The 14,331-nt window shown below is 49.4% G+C and overlaps 1 protein-coding gene across 10 annotated transcripts in view; it reads right to left on the bottom strand.

Annotated features, from left to right (window-relative positions):
- The window catches only part of LOC135325130 (CBP80/20-dependent translation initiation factor-like), a 201,430-nt gene that overhangs the window by 53,042 nt on the left and 134,057 nt on the right, over window positions 1–14,331 (bottom strand). For 8 of the 10 annotated variants that reach the window (XM_064502747.1, XM_064502749.1, XM_064502748.1 and 5 more), the window contains 2 exons: window positions 8,612–9,053; window positions 6,395–6,724 (listed from right to left, as the gene is read on the bottom strand). In XM_064502747.1, the coding sequence (XP_064358817.1) occupies window positions 6,395–6,724; window positions 8,612–9,053 (772 nt within the window). The remainder of the gene's footprint in view (window positions 1–6,394; window positions 6,725–8,611; window positions 9,054–14,331) is intronic. The other 2 variants (XM_064502746.1, XM_064502745.1) reach the window with 1 other exon arrangement.

Below are 14,331 nucleotides of genomic sequence, written 5' to 3'. Positions count from 1 at the left end.
CACTGCAACCCCAAACCAGTGGCCTCTTCTGCTTTTCTCTTTGTCCCTGCCTAAAACAAACTGGCTAGCGGCGAATCTGAGTTTTCTAGAGCAGTAAAATAAAACTCTGCAATGACAAACAAGTTACAGGAAGAATTCACTCTGGTTTGGCAATTTTGTCTTGAGAGAAAACAAAAACCTGAACAAACCTTCCTCTCCTGCCATGCATGTCTTCACTCAGCTCTGGTACAGACACTGGGATATTCCCTGGGAACCTATTTTTTAAAACCTATCTTTCCAGCAAAATTGTTTCTGCACCAGGGCGATTACGTGACTTATTCAAAGTTCCACCCGCAGTCAAACCGCCCGAGTCCTGCAATCTATACACCAGCAGCGTATTCTTAAAAACCTCTAATCCTAGGAGACAGAAAATAACATAACATTAAGAAATATTAATACGTAAAAAAATGACAAGTGTATTAGCCAAACGGTTGTGTGGTGCCTAGCCATAAAATTAAACTTAATAACCCCTCCGTCGTGGTCATGGGAAATAAAAGAGATGGATGGCTTCCTAGAGCTTCTGTGGGTTGCAGAGTTCCCGTTCCAGAGACGCTGCCATTGTCAGAGGAGACAGGGTCCGTCTTGCCGAGCTCTGCAAGGGTGTCCTCTCCGACACCCACTAAAATCCAGGAAAAGACTACTATTAATTCATGGGAGTTCGCAAGCCTAACATCGGGAACCCTAACGTGAACTATCTCCTCGTTCCTCCCCCAGTGACGAATGTCACGTGGAGGCTTCCTGGGTCACTGCCCTCCCCAGAGCACCTCGCGGCTGGCTGCGAGACCCTCCATCGCTGCTGGCTGCCTGGGGTCAGCCCAACAGCAGCTCCCCTGGCAAGAGGAGAAGGCTTTCTGTGCCTGTCTTCTTCCCTTTGTGCTGTGGTGGGTCCACACGGTCACAGGAGAACCTGCCTGGAGGTAGTTGGTGCCAGCTCCAGTTGCCTCCGATGGCCCTGCTCCAGGATCTTGCTCCCATGGGACCGCAGAGGCCGAGGAAACAAGCTCATGAATCCCACAAGAACTTCTTGTGACGGGAGGGGGTGACAATTTTGGTGGTGAACCTGAGGGGTGAGGAGTAGCAGGACTGGGAAGGACAGGGATGGGTAGAAGGGAGGCTAACGCCGCTCTCTGCAGTTCAGCCCTCAGGGTCATGCCTTGAAGCAGAGCACCCCTCTCTCCCTTCCTAGACTAATAGGATGTGAAGAAACCAGACACCTATGAAAGCCTGACCCCAAGGGTCTGCTGGTGTCTCAAGGGCTTGGCCACAAAGGACTGTCCAGCTTGCGCCTCCGTCCAACAGCAAGAACCCCAAGTCCAAGCCACCTATCTATGGGACTGTTGGTTTTTCACTTTACACCCCAAAGACAGGGACACAGATCTCACGGAGAGGCTGCTTCTGCTCTCGGGGTTTGAAGAGATGCAATACGGCAACGACCTGCTTTGTGTCCTCCGCGAACTGGGTCAGCCCAAACTCCCACTCCTGCAGCTAAGGCCCTGGCAGGCTTGGACACTTCACGGGAGGCTTCAGAAATGGTGTTCTCCTCGCTGCCATGGTGCTCATGCGGTCCACCAGCCATCAAGACGAACACCGCCTTGTCCCAGGTCCTTATAGCTGTGTGTGTGTGAACGGATGGTGGTCGCAGGTTAGGCCTGGGACTAATTCAGTGGGTGCTCTCCTAATTTCTGAGCACAGGACCAACTCTTTGGGGGTAAAACCTATGCTAAGAACAGCATGCCTTGGCTGGATTCTTTCTTGCACCAAAGACTCATTCTTCTCTTTAAAAATAGCTTTCTTACCCTTAAAAGGAGTCAACAGCTTAATTTAAACCTAATGAAAACAGGAGGACCAGCATGGTGACTTGCCTACTCCCTCTCTTCCAAGCTGCTTTGTAAGATATTTGGGACCAGATCAAAATACTGTCAATCGAACATGCCAGCAGTGCTGTGCGCATGCTTGCTCTGCGGCAAATATGAAGTCACGCGATTTAGGCATAATTTGCGAGGAACGTTTTAGCAGCTCTGACGGCCTAAGAAATGACATCCCCCAACCCAGTCCTCCTACGCTGTGCTAGCACACATGCTTGAGCTGCTGTGATGGGAGCCAGACAGGGGAACTAATCCAGCTGGAGAAGCCCTTTTTTTTTCTGCTCAGTTATTTTTTAGCTGGATCAGTTCCTCAGTCTGATTCACTTCACAAAAGCCTTGGTCAGACCAGGGCAAAGACATAAGGGTGCGGGTGGAAGAACCAACTGAGGTGGACAAGAACAGCCTAACCCAACTGGTAGAAGAAGCTCTGCTGCCAAGTGTCAAACCACAACTTCAGCATAGCTGGCAGGCTGAAGATTTGAATCACATCGGATGGAGAGAACCCCAGAGTATTACTGCTCCTAAGGTGACATGCAGAAATATCATTTTCTCAGCTTGGCCAACACTAAAATTCCCACCAGCTTTGCAGGGCCAGTTGCACTCTGGCTCTCCCTGACAGCTCTGCAGTAAGTATCCCTCCTTGGACTGCTCCCTGGACATCTCTGCATCTCGCTAGACTTTGCTTCCAGCAGATTTCAGGCAGCATTCTAAATCCCTCCCAATTGCTTAAGGTTGAAGAGTGTTCATGGGTACCTCTCTTTCAGAGAAACAGAGATTTCCTTCTCTTTCTTAGTCTTGCATATAACCACACTACAGCTTTTGCAAATTTTTGCAGAGAGCCTTGGATGTTGGTCTTGATGCAAAGATGCAAGGCAAAGATGCAAGATCCTGTAGTTAAGGCAAGATCCTGTAGTTAAGGCACTAGTCTGACATTTGGGAGAATCTGAATTCAGACCTCAGCCTGCTACAGATTCCACATGTGGCCTTGTCCAAAGTGCTTAATCTCTCCATGCCTTCACTTGCCTGTTGTAAAATGGAGAGAAAGTTATCCCTGCTTTTGGACTTTCATGGAGAGAAGGCGGCATGCAGGTCTGAACAGGTCTGCTCCTGAGGACTCCTGGGCTCCTTCCTCAGCCCTGCCTCCAGGTGCACCCCACGGAGCTGGACATGTAACAGCACACAGGGGCTGCACGCTCTTCCCTTCATCCAGCCTTAAACCGAGCTAGCAAACAAACTCCTTGACCATCACGTGGACACCACGTATCAGGCCTTCCCACTGGAACACACACGCGTGCAAGGAACAACACCGCGGTTTAACACAGCTTGTGGCAGGTGACAGATTAACCTGTCCCCCCACTCTTTCAGACTCCGTCTCTCCGTGATCCTGTGCATCAGGGAGCCACTCTTAGCCGCTGTGTTCGTCGGATGTGCCTGCCTTCTTGCCGGCTCGCTGCTGGGAAAGCAAAGCACCCTTTCAGTGCAAACCTGGCGGATTGCGAGACGCGGAGCGTTGAGTAATGGAATTTCCCCGTCGCCGGACTCACAGTTTTCCTCCATCTGTTAGTGCCATCAGGAAACGAGACTGGAGACTCCTCGCACAGTGGGCCCAGCAGGTTAGCCCCCACGTGTTTACTGTCTTACCACAAAAGACATTTATAATGCAGAGGACAACGGCTGAGGGCTACACACAGCACACAAATGCTGCTTCTCGCCACTCCTGGGGCCAACTCCTTCCCTGCTGTAATCTCCTTCCTTCTTCAGAGACACCGCGGATGCGAGATCAGCAAGTCCCTGGGGCCTCCCTGAGCGCAAGATGAACCAGACAGAGCAAAACAATCTAGTAAACACCTAACGCTGTTTTGCCCTTAATACTGCGTCTTTTTCTGCATATCTCAGGAGGCTCTGTGTGAGCTCGGTCTCTCAGCAGTGCTTGGGGTGTGTAAACAGGAATTACCTCTTTCAAATAGGAGCTGAGGCTGAGGGAGATGAAAAACCTATCCAAGGTCAAAGACTGATCACTAGTGCAGCAAACTTAAGAGCCCTGAATGTGGTAGATACCCACACCTATCAGACTGCTGGCTATTTAACAGCTTCCCTCTCATTTCCACATGAAAGTCTATTGCCGGAAACATTTTCCTTAAAGTACGCATTTCTCGGCCAAATTTCCATTTGCCATTTTTTGGAAAAAAAAACCCCCATCCTAATATTCCCAGGAAGTTCTGCTATTCTGGGTGCTTCTGGGAGGACAGAGACCTCTAGCAGCACCACAGCTGTGTGGGCAGCAGCAGCAGGACACCAGGGACGTCTGTGGCAAGGTCCCCTCCTTCTCTGACTGGCAGCTGCACCAAACTGTTGTTCACAAAGTGGAGCAGGGATTGTCCCCGGGGAGCAATGTCTGTGCTGGTGGCAGAACAAGGGAGCTTCTTTTCTCCCATGCCTATAAACAAGTGACAGTGCTAAACCCAAGAGAGCAGGTATCCAGCGAGCAGGAATAAACAGCAGTCTCATTCCAACATTTCATCCACAGCAGGATCAGAAGCACTGGTGACCACCACGTGCTGTTTGCCCAAAAGACGACTCCACCCGCGCTGTGCACACACATCCAGGCACAACCTGGGAAACGAATAACCGAAGTGATGAGCTCCAGCAAGAGCAACAGACGTTCCAAAACCGGAGCAGTCTGGGACACTCAACATGTGCGCAAAACACAGTCAGAGGTGAAATGAGAGCTACTTTACGTACGTGCTGCAGATGATTTTTGTGCGTGAGGGAACAGCCAAATGGAAGTACAAAATAAAGTAACAGGCCAGTGGACAGCATCACTGTTACAGCTCCTGGGCAACAGAAGTTCAATCCTTGCTCCCCTGTCCCTGTTCCCAGGGAGCCTCCTGGTCATAACAGCACCAGATTGCTCCCACTTCCCTGGGAACGAGCTTCCCCTTCCCTCGAAAGCAGTACATGGCAGGTAGTGCCAGGAAGGGGTGACATTCACATCCAGCTCCCAGACCACCAGGATACTAATGGTCTCGTGTCAGCCAAAGCCCTGCATGCTTTCAACAGCTCCAGGGACCTTGCATCAACCAAAGTGTCCCAACATCTGCACAAGACTCACAGGCGCGTGCAGAACAACACAGGCATAGGGAGGACACTGACCCACTCAGCGTTAGTTCCGACACAGCAGTGGCAGTCCAGATGTTCGAGTGATTTGAGCCTCCCTGCCCTCACAGCTTCCCCATGCAACACCAGCCTGGACTGTCCTAAAAAATTCTACCTCAGCCTCTACTTTAAGAAGCAAGTGAGACACACCATCACTTTCCCAGTGCCTCCTCGACAACCCAGCATGCTATTTCATCCACCATGCATCTGAGCATGGCCTTGCATAGCCAACAGTATGCTAAAGCTGACACAGTATTAGCAGTTTTAGTCACGACCAACCTTGACCAGGTTTGGACAGACCATTTCAAGTTGAAAAATAAAGGTACCGTCAGTCTTGTAAGTCTCCACACACAACTGATAAGCTGAGCTTAAAGACACAGATTCAAGGTTTCAGCTCCACATCTCTTGTCTCCAGGAAAGAGGAAGGTGTACGTGTCACCTGCTGCTCCTCTGGAAGGGGTCTCACACCAAGACACAACCGGGGGGACCGTGCACCCTGCACCGTCAGGAAACGAGGTGGATAAGTGAGGGAGGCAGAGAGGTCTCTGAACCATGAGACACCCTTTCCAGAAAACAAACCCCACCTGCACAGCGGCCATGCTTCCCCAGCAGACCGCTGCCACGTGAGGACAGCCCTATTTCCCCACCACACACCGTTATTACGGGCTAGTTACCAGAGCCACTGCTTTTTTCTCCCCCGCCTTTGCTGTCTCTGATGGTTTTACAGCAGGACAACCAACTGGCGCTGCATATACCAATAAACAAGTCACCCAGAATAATCAGCGAATACACAAATTATGACTGTCTGGGTTGCAAGTGCAGCTGGTACAGCTGCGAGCCATGCGAGACGATGCCAGCAATCAGAAACCAGGAGCGAGCCATTCGGCCAGGCCATGCAGCCAACAGCCTACTCAGGGACCGTGACTTAATTTGATATCCCTGGAGTTGAGAGTCGTGGGGAAACAGCAAGAGAGATGGGCCTTAGCTGAGGAGAGCGGACCTCCACTCTAAGTGCCGCATTCTTCTCTCTTAATGCCGTAGGGATGTTGCCACAAGGAACCTGCTTACTTTACAGATGGGCCTTGGGGTGAGACACCAGATTTCCACATACAGCTCAAGAAATGGAACTGAACAACGACTGGATGATGCCTACAGTGTTACACTGTCTGTCCTAACCATAAAAGATGTGCACAAACAAAACCACAGAAACACTTCTGTTCTCCTCTAACAAACTGGGCACAAATGGAATTTAGTAAAAGCTCAGCTCTTATAATTTCTGGTCAGATGAGGCTGGACGCAGCTGCAGGTATCTAATTAGCTAAATATCTCATTACCTGCAACATGTTGAGGAGCAGGCTCCGGAATTTGGTTCCTTCCACCATGAAGAGAGCCATTTTGTCACAGAGCTTGGCAGCCGTGGAGGCAAAGCTGCGGTCCGTCACTGCTTTCTGATAGATGGTCTTGACAATCTCGCCCAGCATCTCCTCCGAGTTGGTGGAGTTCTGGGCCTCCTCCATGAATGTGGTGAGCTTGGAGTCAACATCGCTGCTGTTGTTCCTCATGCTGTTGAGGATTTCAATTAATTTGTCCATTTTGTTCTTTTGGGGATTGGTGGTTTCCACCGTGACTTCGTCCTGGTCCGTGAAAAGGGAAAGACAAGGCGTCTGTTACACAAGGAAAAAACAGACAGATCAGCCCTTGTTCTTCCAGAAACAACAAAAGGGGAAGGGGATTGGGGAGACATATAAACAGACGTAGAAAAATCAAGGCATCTTCTAGAGGCATAATGGTCTCATCTCAGAATTGGAAGACAGTTAACGAGGCCTGATCTGGAAACGTTCTCTTTCCCCGTTTCTCACAGTAGTTAAATCCCTAGTCCTCACCCTCTGCTCAGGGAGATTTGCTTGAGGCACTGAGCTGGGATGCCAAAGTCAGATCACTCCCAAGTGCCTTTGCAACCTGGGACAGGCTTCTGGGGGGTGCCTGCCTGTACCTCAGTTTCCCATCTAACATGGTAATAATGGACATTGTCTTGCCTCCGTTTGGAAAGTAAGTTCACTAACGTCTAAAAAATGCTCATAAAACAATTTTATCTACATTTCAATGTATATTTAATGATCTAACTTGGGATCAAAGATGTCACATGATCCAGCCACTAGAAGAACTCTTAAACTCTCCATCTCTTGACTGTTACACGTTTCACTTCATGCAATTTATTGCTTCTTTTTAAAATTTAACTATGCATTTGTCCCTTTCCCCCCCAGAGTAAGGCATGCATTCTGCTCGCTCTGGTATGCTCTCTTCTCTTCCTCCAGTTCAATCTTAAGAATGGGCCATACAATACAAACCTTTAGCAATTTCTTGCACAACTCCCATGCCAGCTGGCAGGAGCTATCAGGCCAATGGTGTTCACTACACACACTGAAGAGTGGTGCTTATGTGATGTGTTTCTTATAAGATTATAAGTTCCCAGAGCATGCAACTATTAAGCCTGATCCTGCAAACCTTTTCTCACTTGGGCAGGCTCACAGTAAGTGTAAGAAGCTATGAGTGAGGACGATTTTATGAAGAAGCTTTTAAAGGATCAGGTCCTCCATTACAGCAGGAGAAGCTAATGAAAATGAACACTCTGAAAGTCTCTGATATACTCCCTTTGCTTTAAAGAATATGAAAATAACTAACAAAAGCTCTTCCTGCCCTCACATTGCATACATAAATAGTAAATGCACATGTATTCAAAGGTACGCATTTCCAACATGCAGTTCCATGGAATTGTATATGTTTAGGTTGCTTTTGTTCATTGGAAATGTCCTCACAAACGCATTTTCCAGTCTGAAAAAAGCATCTTGAGCGAAAGAATTCTGAGTGCCACAGGGGGCAAATGGAGATTTTATCTCAGAATTCCTCAGAAATCTGAGGTTGAAGATTGTTTCCAGAAAGGATTTCTCCTCCGTCACTTGCATGCAATACTTTTGTTATTGTTGGGTAGCTGGAAGGAAGGGGGAAAGATAAGGGCGTTTCAATTCATTATCTAGATAAATGGATATCAGCTTTAAGTAGCTGACTCCAAATATTCAGCACTCAAAGTCTAAGCTTGGCATTTAGCTCTTTAATTGCTGAGAGACAAATTGCCTTTTTTAGGCCTCTTTGGAAAGCAGATGAGCTCTGCAGACTGGGATGCAGTCAGCTGGGATGAGCCATCGGGGAGCGGGTGCCTGCGTCAGGGCTCGCACGTGCACCAGCCTCCTCCGAATGCCTTCTGCAGGTGTCGGGGAGGCTTCACAACCTCCTCGGGAAACTCAACCTGACGGCAGCCTCAACCAAGGAGCCACATGCAGGTGAGCTACGAGCCTCAGCAGCGTGTCAATAAAAGGCCTCCTGGAGAAGCACAAAGACGCTTCAAGGCGAGTGTTGACACTGAGAGATTAGAAGAGAAGCTGGATGTGCTCATGAGAAGGTCCCCAGGAACCCAGCCCTCCCTTCATGTGGAAAACAGTCAAGTGCCAGACTCCTGTAAAGGGGAAATGCAAAGGTCCTCTAAGGCGTAGTACCTTTTCTTTTAGTCTCCTCCGCAGCCTGTCTTTGGAAGACTGAAGCAAGTTGATCTTGGGTCTTTCCCCAATGCGCTCGTGAATACTGTCTTTCCGCTTGATCTCCGACTCCTGGATATACTGCTGAGACTGCTTCTCCACAGCCTCCGGGCCCCGGTGCGTCTCTAGGGGAATATGCACCGTGCAGATGGAGGTGTCCTCGATTTTCAAATTCTCAGTCTCTTTGGCGTTTCTGTGCGTTTCTTTGTCGTTGGGCGAGTGCTTCTGGTTGTGGTGCCATCTCCGGTTCTGGCTGTAGCCGTGGTGGCCCGTCCTGCCCGAGGAGTGAGGGGCCTGGCCTCCCTGGTAGAGTTTCTGGTGCTCCCTGTTGTGTTTGGTGCCACCTTGCTGATGATCCGTGTGCTGCTGAGATTTGTTCCCGCCGGGAAGTCTCTGCTGTCGCCTGGAAAGACAAAGCAAGATGCTGTTACATCCTGTTACATCCCTTATCTTTCTGCTGCTTGGAACTGTAGCAGAGGAGCGATGAGGATGAGGAAGACCTTCTCTGAGGGGGTAAACTGAGGCACCATTAACCATATTTACTCACAAAACAGGCTCATTCACATAGCGCCTGTAGCATCAGAGCCCTGGTACCCTAGAGCAAAGGCACATAATGGCCAGGTTGTGCTTCTGGAGGCAGCACTGAAGGAAAAAATTGCAGCCGTGAAGCAGAAAATGCAATTTTTCTCCCTGCTAGTGACCAGCAGAGCCATGTGAGATGGAAATTACTTTAAAAATAATACCTGATGATTTCAGCCCTGCTGTATTCCTATAAATTATCCCAGCAGCCCAGTCTCACACCAACTCAGACGTTTCCAAACCCTGCTGAGCACCTCCATCAAATGCAACCTTGATGAATAGAAGGCACCTAACCCCAGACTCAAGTTACACGATACTTGAAAAATCACCTGCTATTGTACGCCGCGTGAGGCTTTGCCTGGCACGTCAGTACTAAACCAACCCGTCCCATTTGGTCAACATATCTTCTATCTCACCAAGCAGTCTGGCCCTTGGGGGGTAGATGCTGTGGTTCCCCCCACCACAGCAGGAGGGACAACTCCCTGGCATCCAACGTGACATCATATCTGACTCATGCCTCTAAATCTCCCTTCAAAACCAGGCACATTTCAGCTGAGGTTTTCAGGAGTAGTTAGATAACATTACTTTAGTCCCCAGGAAAATCCGTCCCTTGTTTCGGTGTTAGATGAAGCTTTGACATGAAAATGGGGAAGACTTGGCTAGTCCCATCTCGTCAACGGGAAGCCAGGCAAGGCAGAAATATCAGAAATAATTTTTTCCCAAAATGAAAGTAGTTCTAAACCTGCCTGGCCCGTCGTATCGTCCCAGCGACGGGCACCGCCGTTGTAGCACCAGGACCTACTGCTGCTAGTTAACTGCTCAGTTTGCAATATGGTTTTAAAAGTGCAACAGAAATTTCTGAGAGAGAGAAAAAAGCGAAAAAGCAGGCTACCAAATAACAGAGGTGCCTACACCAAATGTTTTCAGTCACCCTTTCTCTCTGAGAAAGACACTGACAGTTGCTCCCTGCTATTCTTACAAAATATTCTCCGTTTCTAAGAACCCTTCTCTCCAAACGTCCCCATTTCTGGAAATCTCCTAGAGTCTTGTTTGCACAACAGAGCTTGCCAAACGCTGATGGCTCCCAGTGAGGGCCAGGGAAGGAACAGCCGGTGTTGTGTTAAACACAAACGCCGTGGCCAGTATTTCCCTCCCTCCTTATGCAGTTGCAGATCTCAATGGTTCACTCGTTGGGGGAAAAAAGACCACGGAAGGCATAGGCTGGACGGTCAGAAGAGCCCAGCTCTGCCCTTCCATGAGTGCTACCACCATACCCATGTTGTTCATCACTGCCGCGCTTGGAGAACGAGAGGACACATACAGAGGTGAAGAAACTGAGGACTTGTTTTGGCAACCTACTTGCAGCAGCTGCCTTTGCTGCCCGTACATGGCCTTGCCCTTAACTCACATATAGGCGACGGGCTTGGACACCTCTCCCACCGGCAGCGCAGGCAGCCAGCACTGGTAGCTCCGGACAGGAGATAGCATGAATACGGCTCTGAGCGGACAACACAGAAATTCAACAGGCACCAAGAAGAGTAACTGCCCACAAATGATTTGCTTGAGAGGATGCATCTACTCAGAAGGGGCAAGCAAACCCACCCGGGCTGGGTCCAAGCCCCTTGCTGCAAGCAGTAGCCTAGACTGCAGGTCCCCTAAAACCCGACAGTCGAACGGAGGGAATGCTTTGGCAGCGTCTTTGCTTTTGCATCCAAAGCTTGCATTTTCTCTAGAAATATGTGTGGCGTGGCAAGGCTTCTCAGAAGCAGACACTGTTACACTAAACTGCAAAAAAAAGAAAAAAAAAAAAAAGTTGAAGAGCGAGGAAATTTTCCTCTTGTTTCTTTCGACAGGAAGCCGGAGCTGGAGGAAATTCCTGCCAGCAGATGCAGCCAGAGAGTGTCTTGCATCCTCCAACTGAACTTGGACATCTCGGATTTCCAAACGGGCTGTCAAGATTATCAATGTCTGCGACACACACATACACACGCACACAAATAGCGAAGGAAGTTTAAAGGTCTCCTTCTTGCAGAAGGGCAGGACTTAGGGCACTGCGGGGCCCGCCTGGCTTTGCACTCCTTCGAAGTGGGTTCACGCCGAGACAATAAAGAAGATATGAGGGGAGTGTTGCGTTTAGGGAACGTCGCATGGTGTTCACCTCCTCTGGAGGTCATGTGCCTTTTAGCAGCGTAATTCCCTGGCCCCTCGGCATGGACAAGCCAGGTTTCTGGGGATGCAAACAGAATTCTGGAGCATGGCTTTACCGGGGGGAGAGGGCAGGGCTGCAGCCCCCCTAGCAAGGAGGTTGTCCCGGCGTCTGCCGGCTTCGCCTGGGACCGCACAGGGGTAGCAACCAGCCCAGCGGCAGCTCCCTGCCTGCCTGTTGTCTTTCTAACACTTGCTCTTTGCTCCAAGAGCCTGCTGGATGCTTGAACGTTCAGCTCCTTACGGGGCCCTGGGGAACCGCGCCGGAGACTCGCAAGGGAACCTCTCCAGACGCGCGCAAAGTCAGAGACAAACAGACGGACGCGCGAGAAGGAAAGACACGGAGCGATGAGCGGTAGCACGACTGTAACCTATATGACTGCGTCGCTACCGGTTTTGTAGCTGCTATAATCCCCGCTCTGTGGCTCGGTCTCATCCCTTCACCCAAATTCCCATCTCTGTCCAGATAAATAGCACGGGGTATTTTAAACATTTCCCGTAGCAATTAATTTTGTTTTCCTAGCAGAGATCCGCACGGCTCTGCTAAGCATGATCTGCACGGCTCTGCGAAGCGTGCTCGGGCAAAGGAAGCGGCCATTCACAAATACCCTTCAATGGTCAGCGGCTAAACGGCCTCCAGCCTTGCCTGCCAAACCCATCTGCCGATCAAATCTGTGTTCTTTGGCATCCGCACGAGTTAAAACCTACTTTCTGAGGCCAACTGGCTCCTAACCACAGAGACTGAGGGCTTATGCTTGGCCAGCATAGGAAGAACAGGCTTGTTCTTGGTGGCAGTGGAAGGAATTTGTGTTTAGTCTCAGACCATCGAATCCGGGTTTCAGAGATATTCAACATGTTTTTTTGCAAGCTGAATGGCAGAGGAGAGAGAAAAAAAAAAGGAGAAGGGGGAAGCTTTCCTGTTTGCGGGAGCTCACAACCATTTTATGAGCACAGATTCTCCACATAAAGTTTTCCTGGCATTTCTTTGTTTCCTCTCAGTAATGCAGTCATACAAACGGCTTTCTAAAATGCAGAAAGAGCAACGCTCATGAAAAGAAGAATGTCAAAATAAAAGTTAGTTAAACCCCTTATCTAGCACTAAGTTGTCACATGCTTAAACCTGCAAGAGTTTGGCTGCTGTACGGCAGCGTTCACTCGCTGAGGTTTTGCTCTTCTCTCGTCTTGAGCATCTAAGTTTAACTGCTCAGCTTCGCTTTCAGTTTTGGGTTCTTATGCCTAATACGCTGCTACTGTATTTGGGTTGCAAGTATTGCACAGGGGCGATAAAAGCTGCACATGGACGCTGTTTCAAGAAGAGGGAAGGCAAAAGGTGTTTCTGTATTCAGACAAAACCGTAATGCGGCAGGGCACCCGACATGGTTCTTCTCCTTAAAACAGTCCAAATGTCTGGAAATCACAGAAATGACCTATGAAACAATCCAGCCCGTTCCCACTGCCATAAATTGTTTGCAGGGACATTTTTTCTAAAGACATAATGCTATCATAAAACAAATATTTTCTGCTGAAGGGCTGTGAAAGACATGCAGCATTAAAACACTTAAGCGAAAGCGGGCTATTAAAGATTACTCGGTTTGGGGCTTTAACAGTAAAACAGGGACAGGAAAGGCACCTCTGCTCATGGACAGGAGGGCTGAAAAGGCAATATTCACGCGGCAAGTAGCCGGACGAACACAAACGCAAACTGAAGCTCTACAGCCACTGCTCCAGGGCGGGAAACACCAAGAGTTAAACAAGTTAGGAAAAAAACCACAAGAAAAAAAAAAGGCAAAGGAAGGAAAATGGCAAACAAGAAGCGATGTCCATGACTTGGCAGCAGGCACGGGTGTGGAAGATAATCCAGCATTCAGGCAAACACTCGTTTTATGCTGTTATCCTCCCAACACCCCAGTGAAGCAAATGAAGCTCTACTTCTTAGAAGAAAAGCCAAAGGAGAGAGAACGGGGCCCGTATTTTAAAACTCTCTAGATGTTTTCCTGCACAGCTCTTGCTGCCGATTAAACTGACAGAAATAATCTCGTGTTTGCTCAGGGGTAGGAGCGTGGACACAGCCACAGCTCAGTGGACTCAGGATAACTCCCTCAGCTAACCTGGCGCCGTGGGAACCTGAAGTCACTTCCAAAACCAGGATTTTAGGCTTGCAATGCCAAATGCAAAAATAGTTTATGCTGTTAAAGATCTGGGCCCGAGTGATGCAGGGTCTCACAAAACCATCTCTGAGAGGACAGAATTCACTCCCCAAAAGTGCCTGAGCTTCTGATCATCACAAAGCACGAGGACACAGTGCCTCGTGGGGACATGGCAGTGTGCGTGGCCCTTGGCTGCTGAATCCGTCCGCCGTCCCATGCCGACCACTTGGCTCCAGCCCCAGGAAAACCATCCCTACCCAGTGTCCCATGCAGGGCTGCATACTCCATGGGAAGCAGCACCAGGGCACTAAGGTGGCTTTGAAAAGGGCCGAGTGAAAGACAGGAGAAGGCACATTCTCCCACCATCATCGCACTTCTGTCAGTTATTTGGGACAGTCATTTTCAACCCATCATCTGAAGACCTTCGGGATCCACGGGTTATTCTGAAGGACCCACAAAAGGTAAAGCGGAAAAGCAACCGTAATGCCGGTGTGCTTCCATGCCTTTCAGGGGTCCCCAGCGGCAGAGCTTGGGGAGACAACATACACTAATAGCCTCCTTTCTTCTTTACAATAAGCTTGTGTGGGTACTGAGCTGGAGAACCTGGCCAGCATCTGCACCTTGTAAGTCATGTTTAGGGCGCATGTTCATTCTGCAGTGGTTGCATTGGGACAGATCAGCCTTGGTAGAAAAGTAATCCCCTCTCCTCGCAATTATAATGTTTCGTGGTGATGGGCATGTTCCTCAGCA

Source organism: Dromaius novaehollandiae, chromosome Z (assembly GCF_036370855.1).
Source record: "Dromaius novaehollandiae isolate bDroNov1 chromosome Z, bDroNov1.hap1, whole genome shotgun sequence".
NCBI classification, from domain to species: Eukaryota; Metazoa; Chordata; class Aves; order Casuariiformes; family Dromaiidae; genus Dromaius; species Dromaius novaehollandiae.
This window is presented reverse-complemented; position numbering and strand designations above follow the sequence as displayed.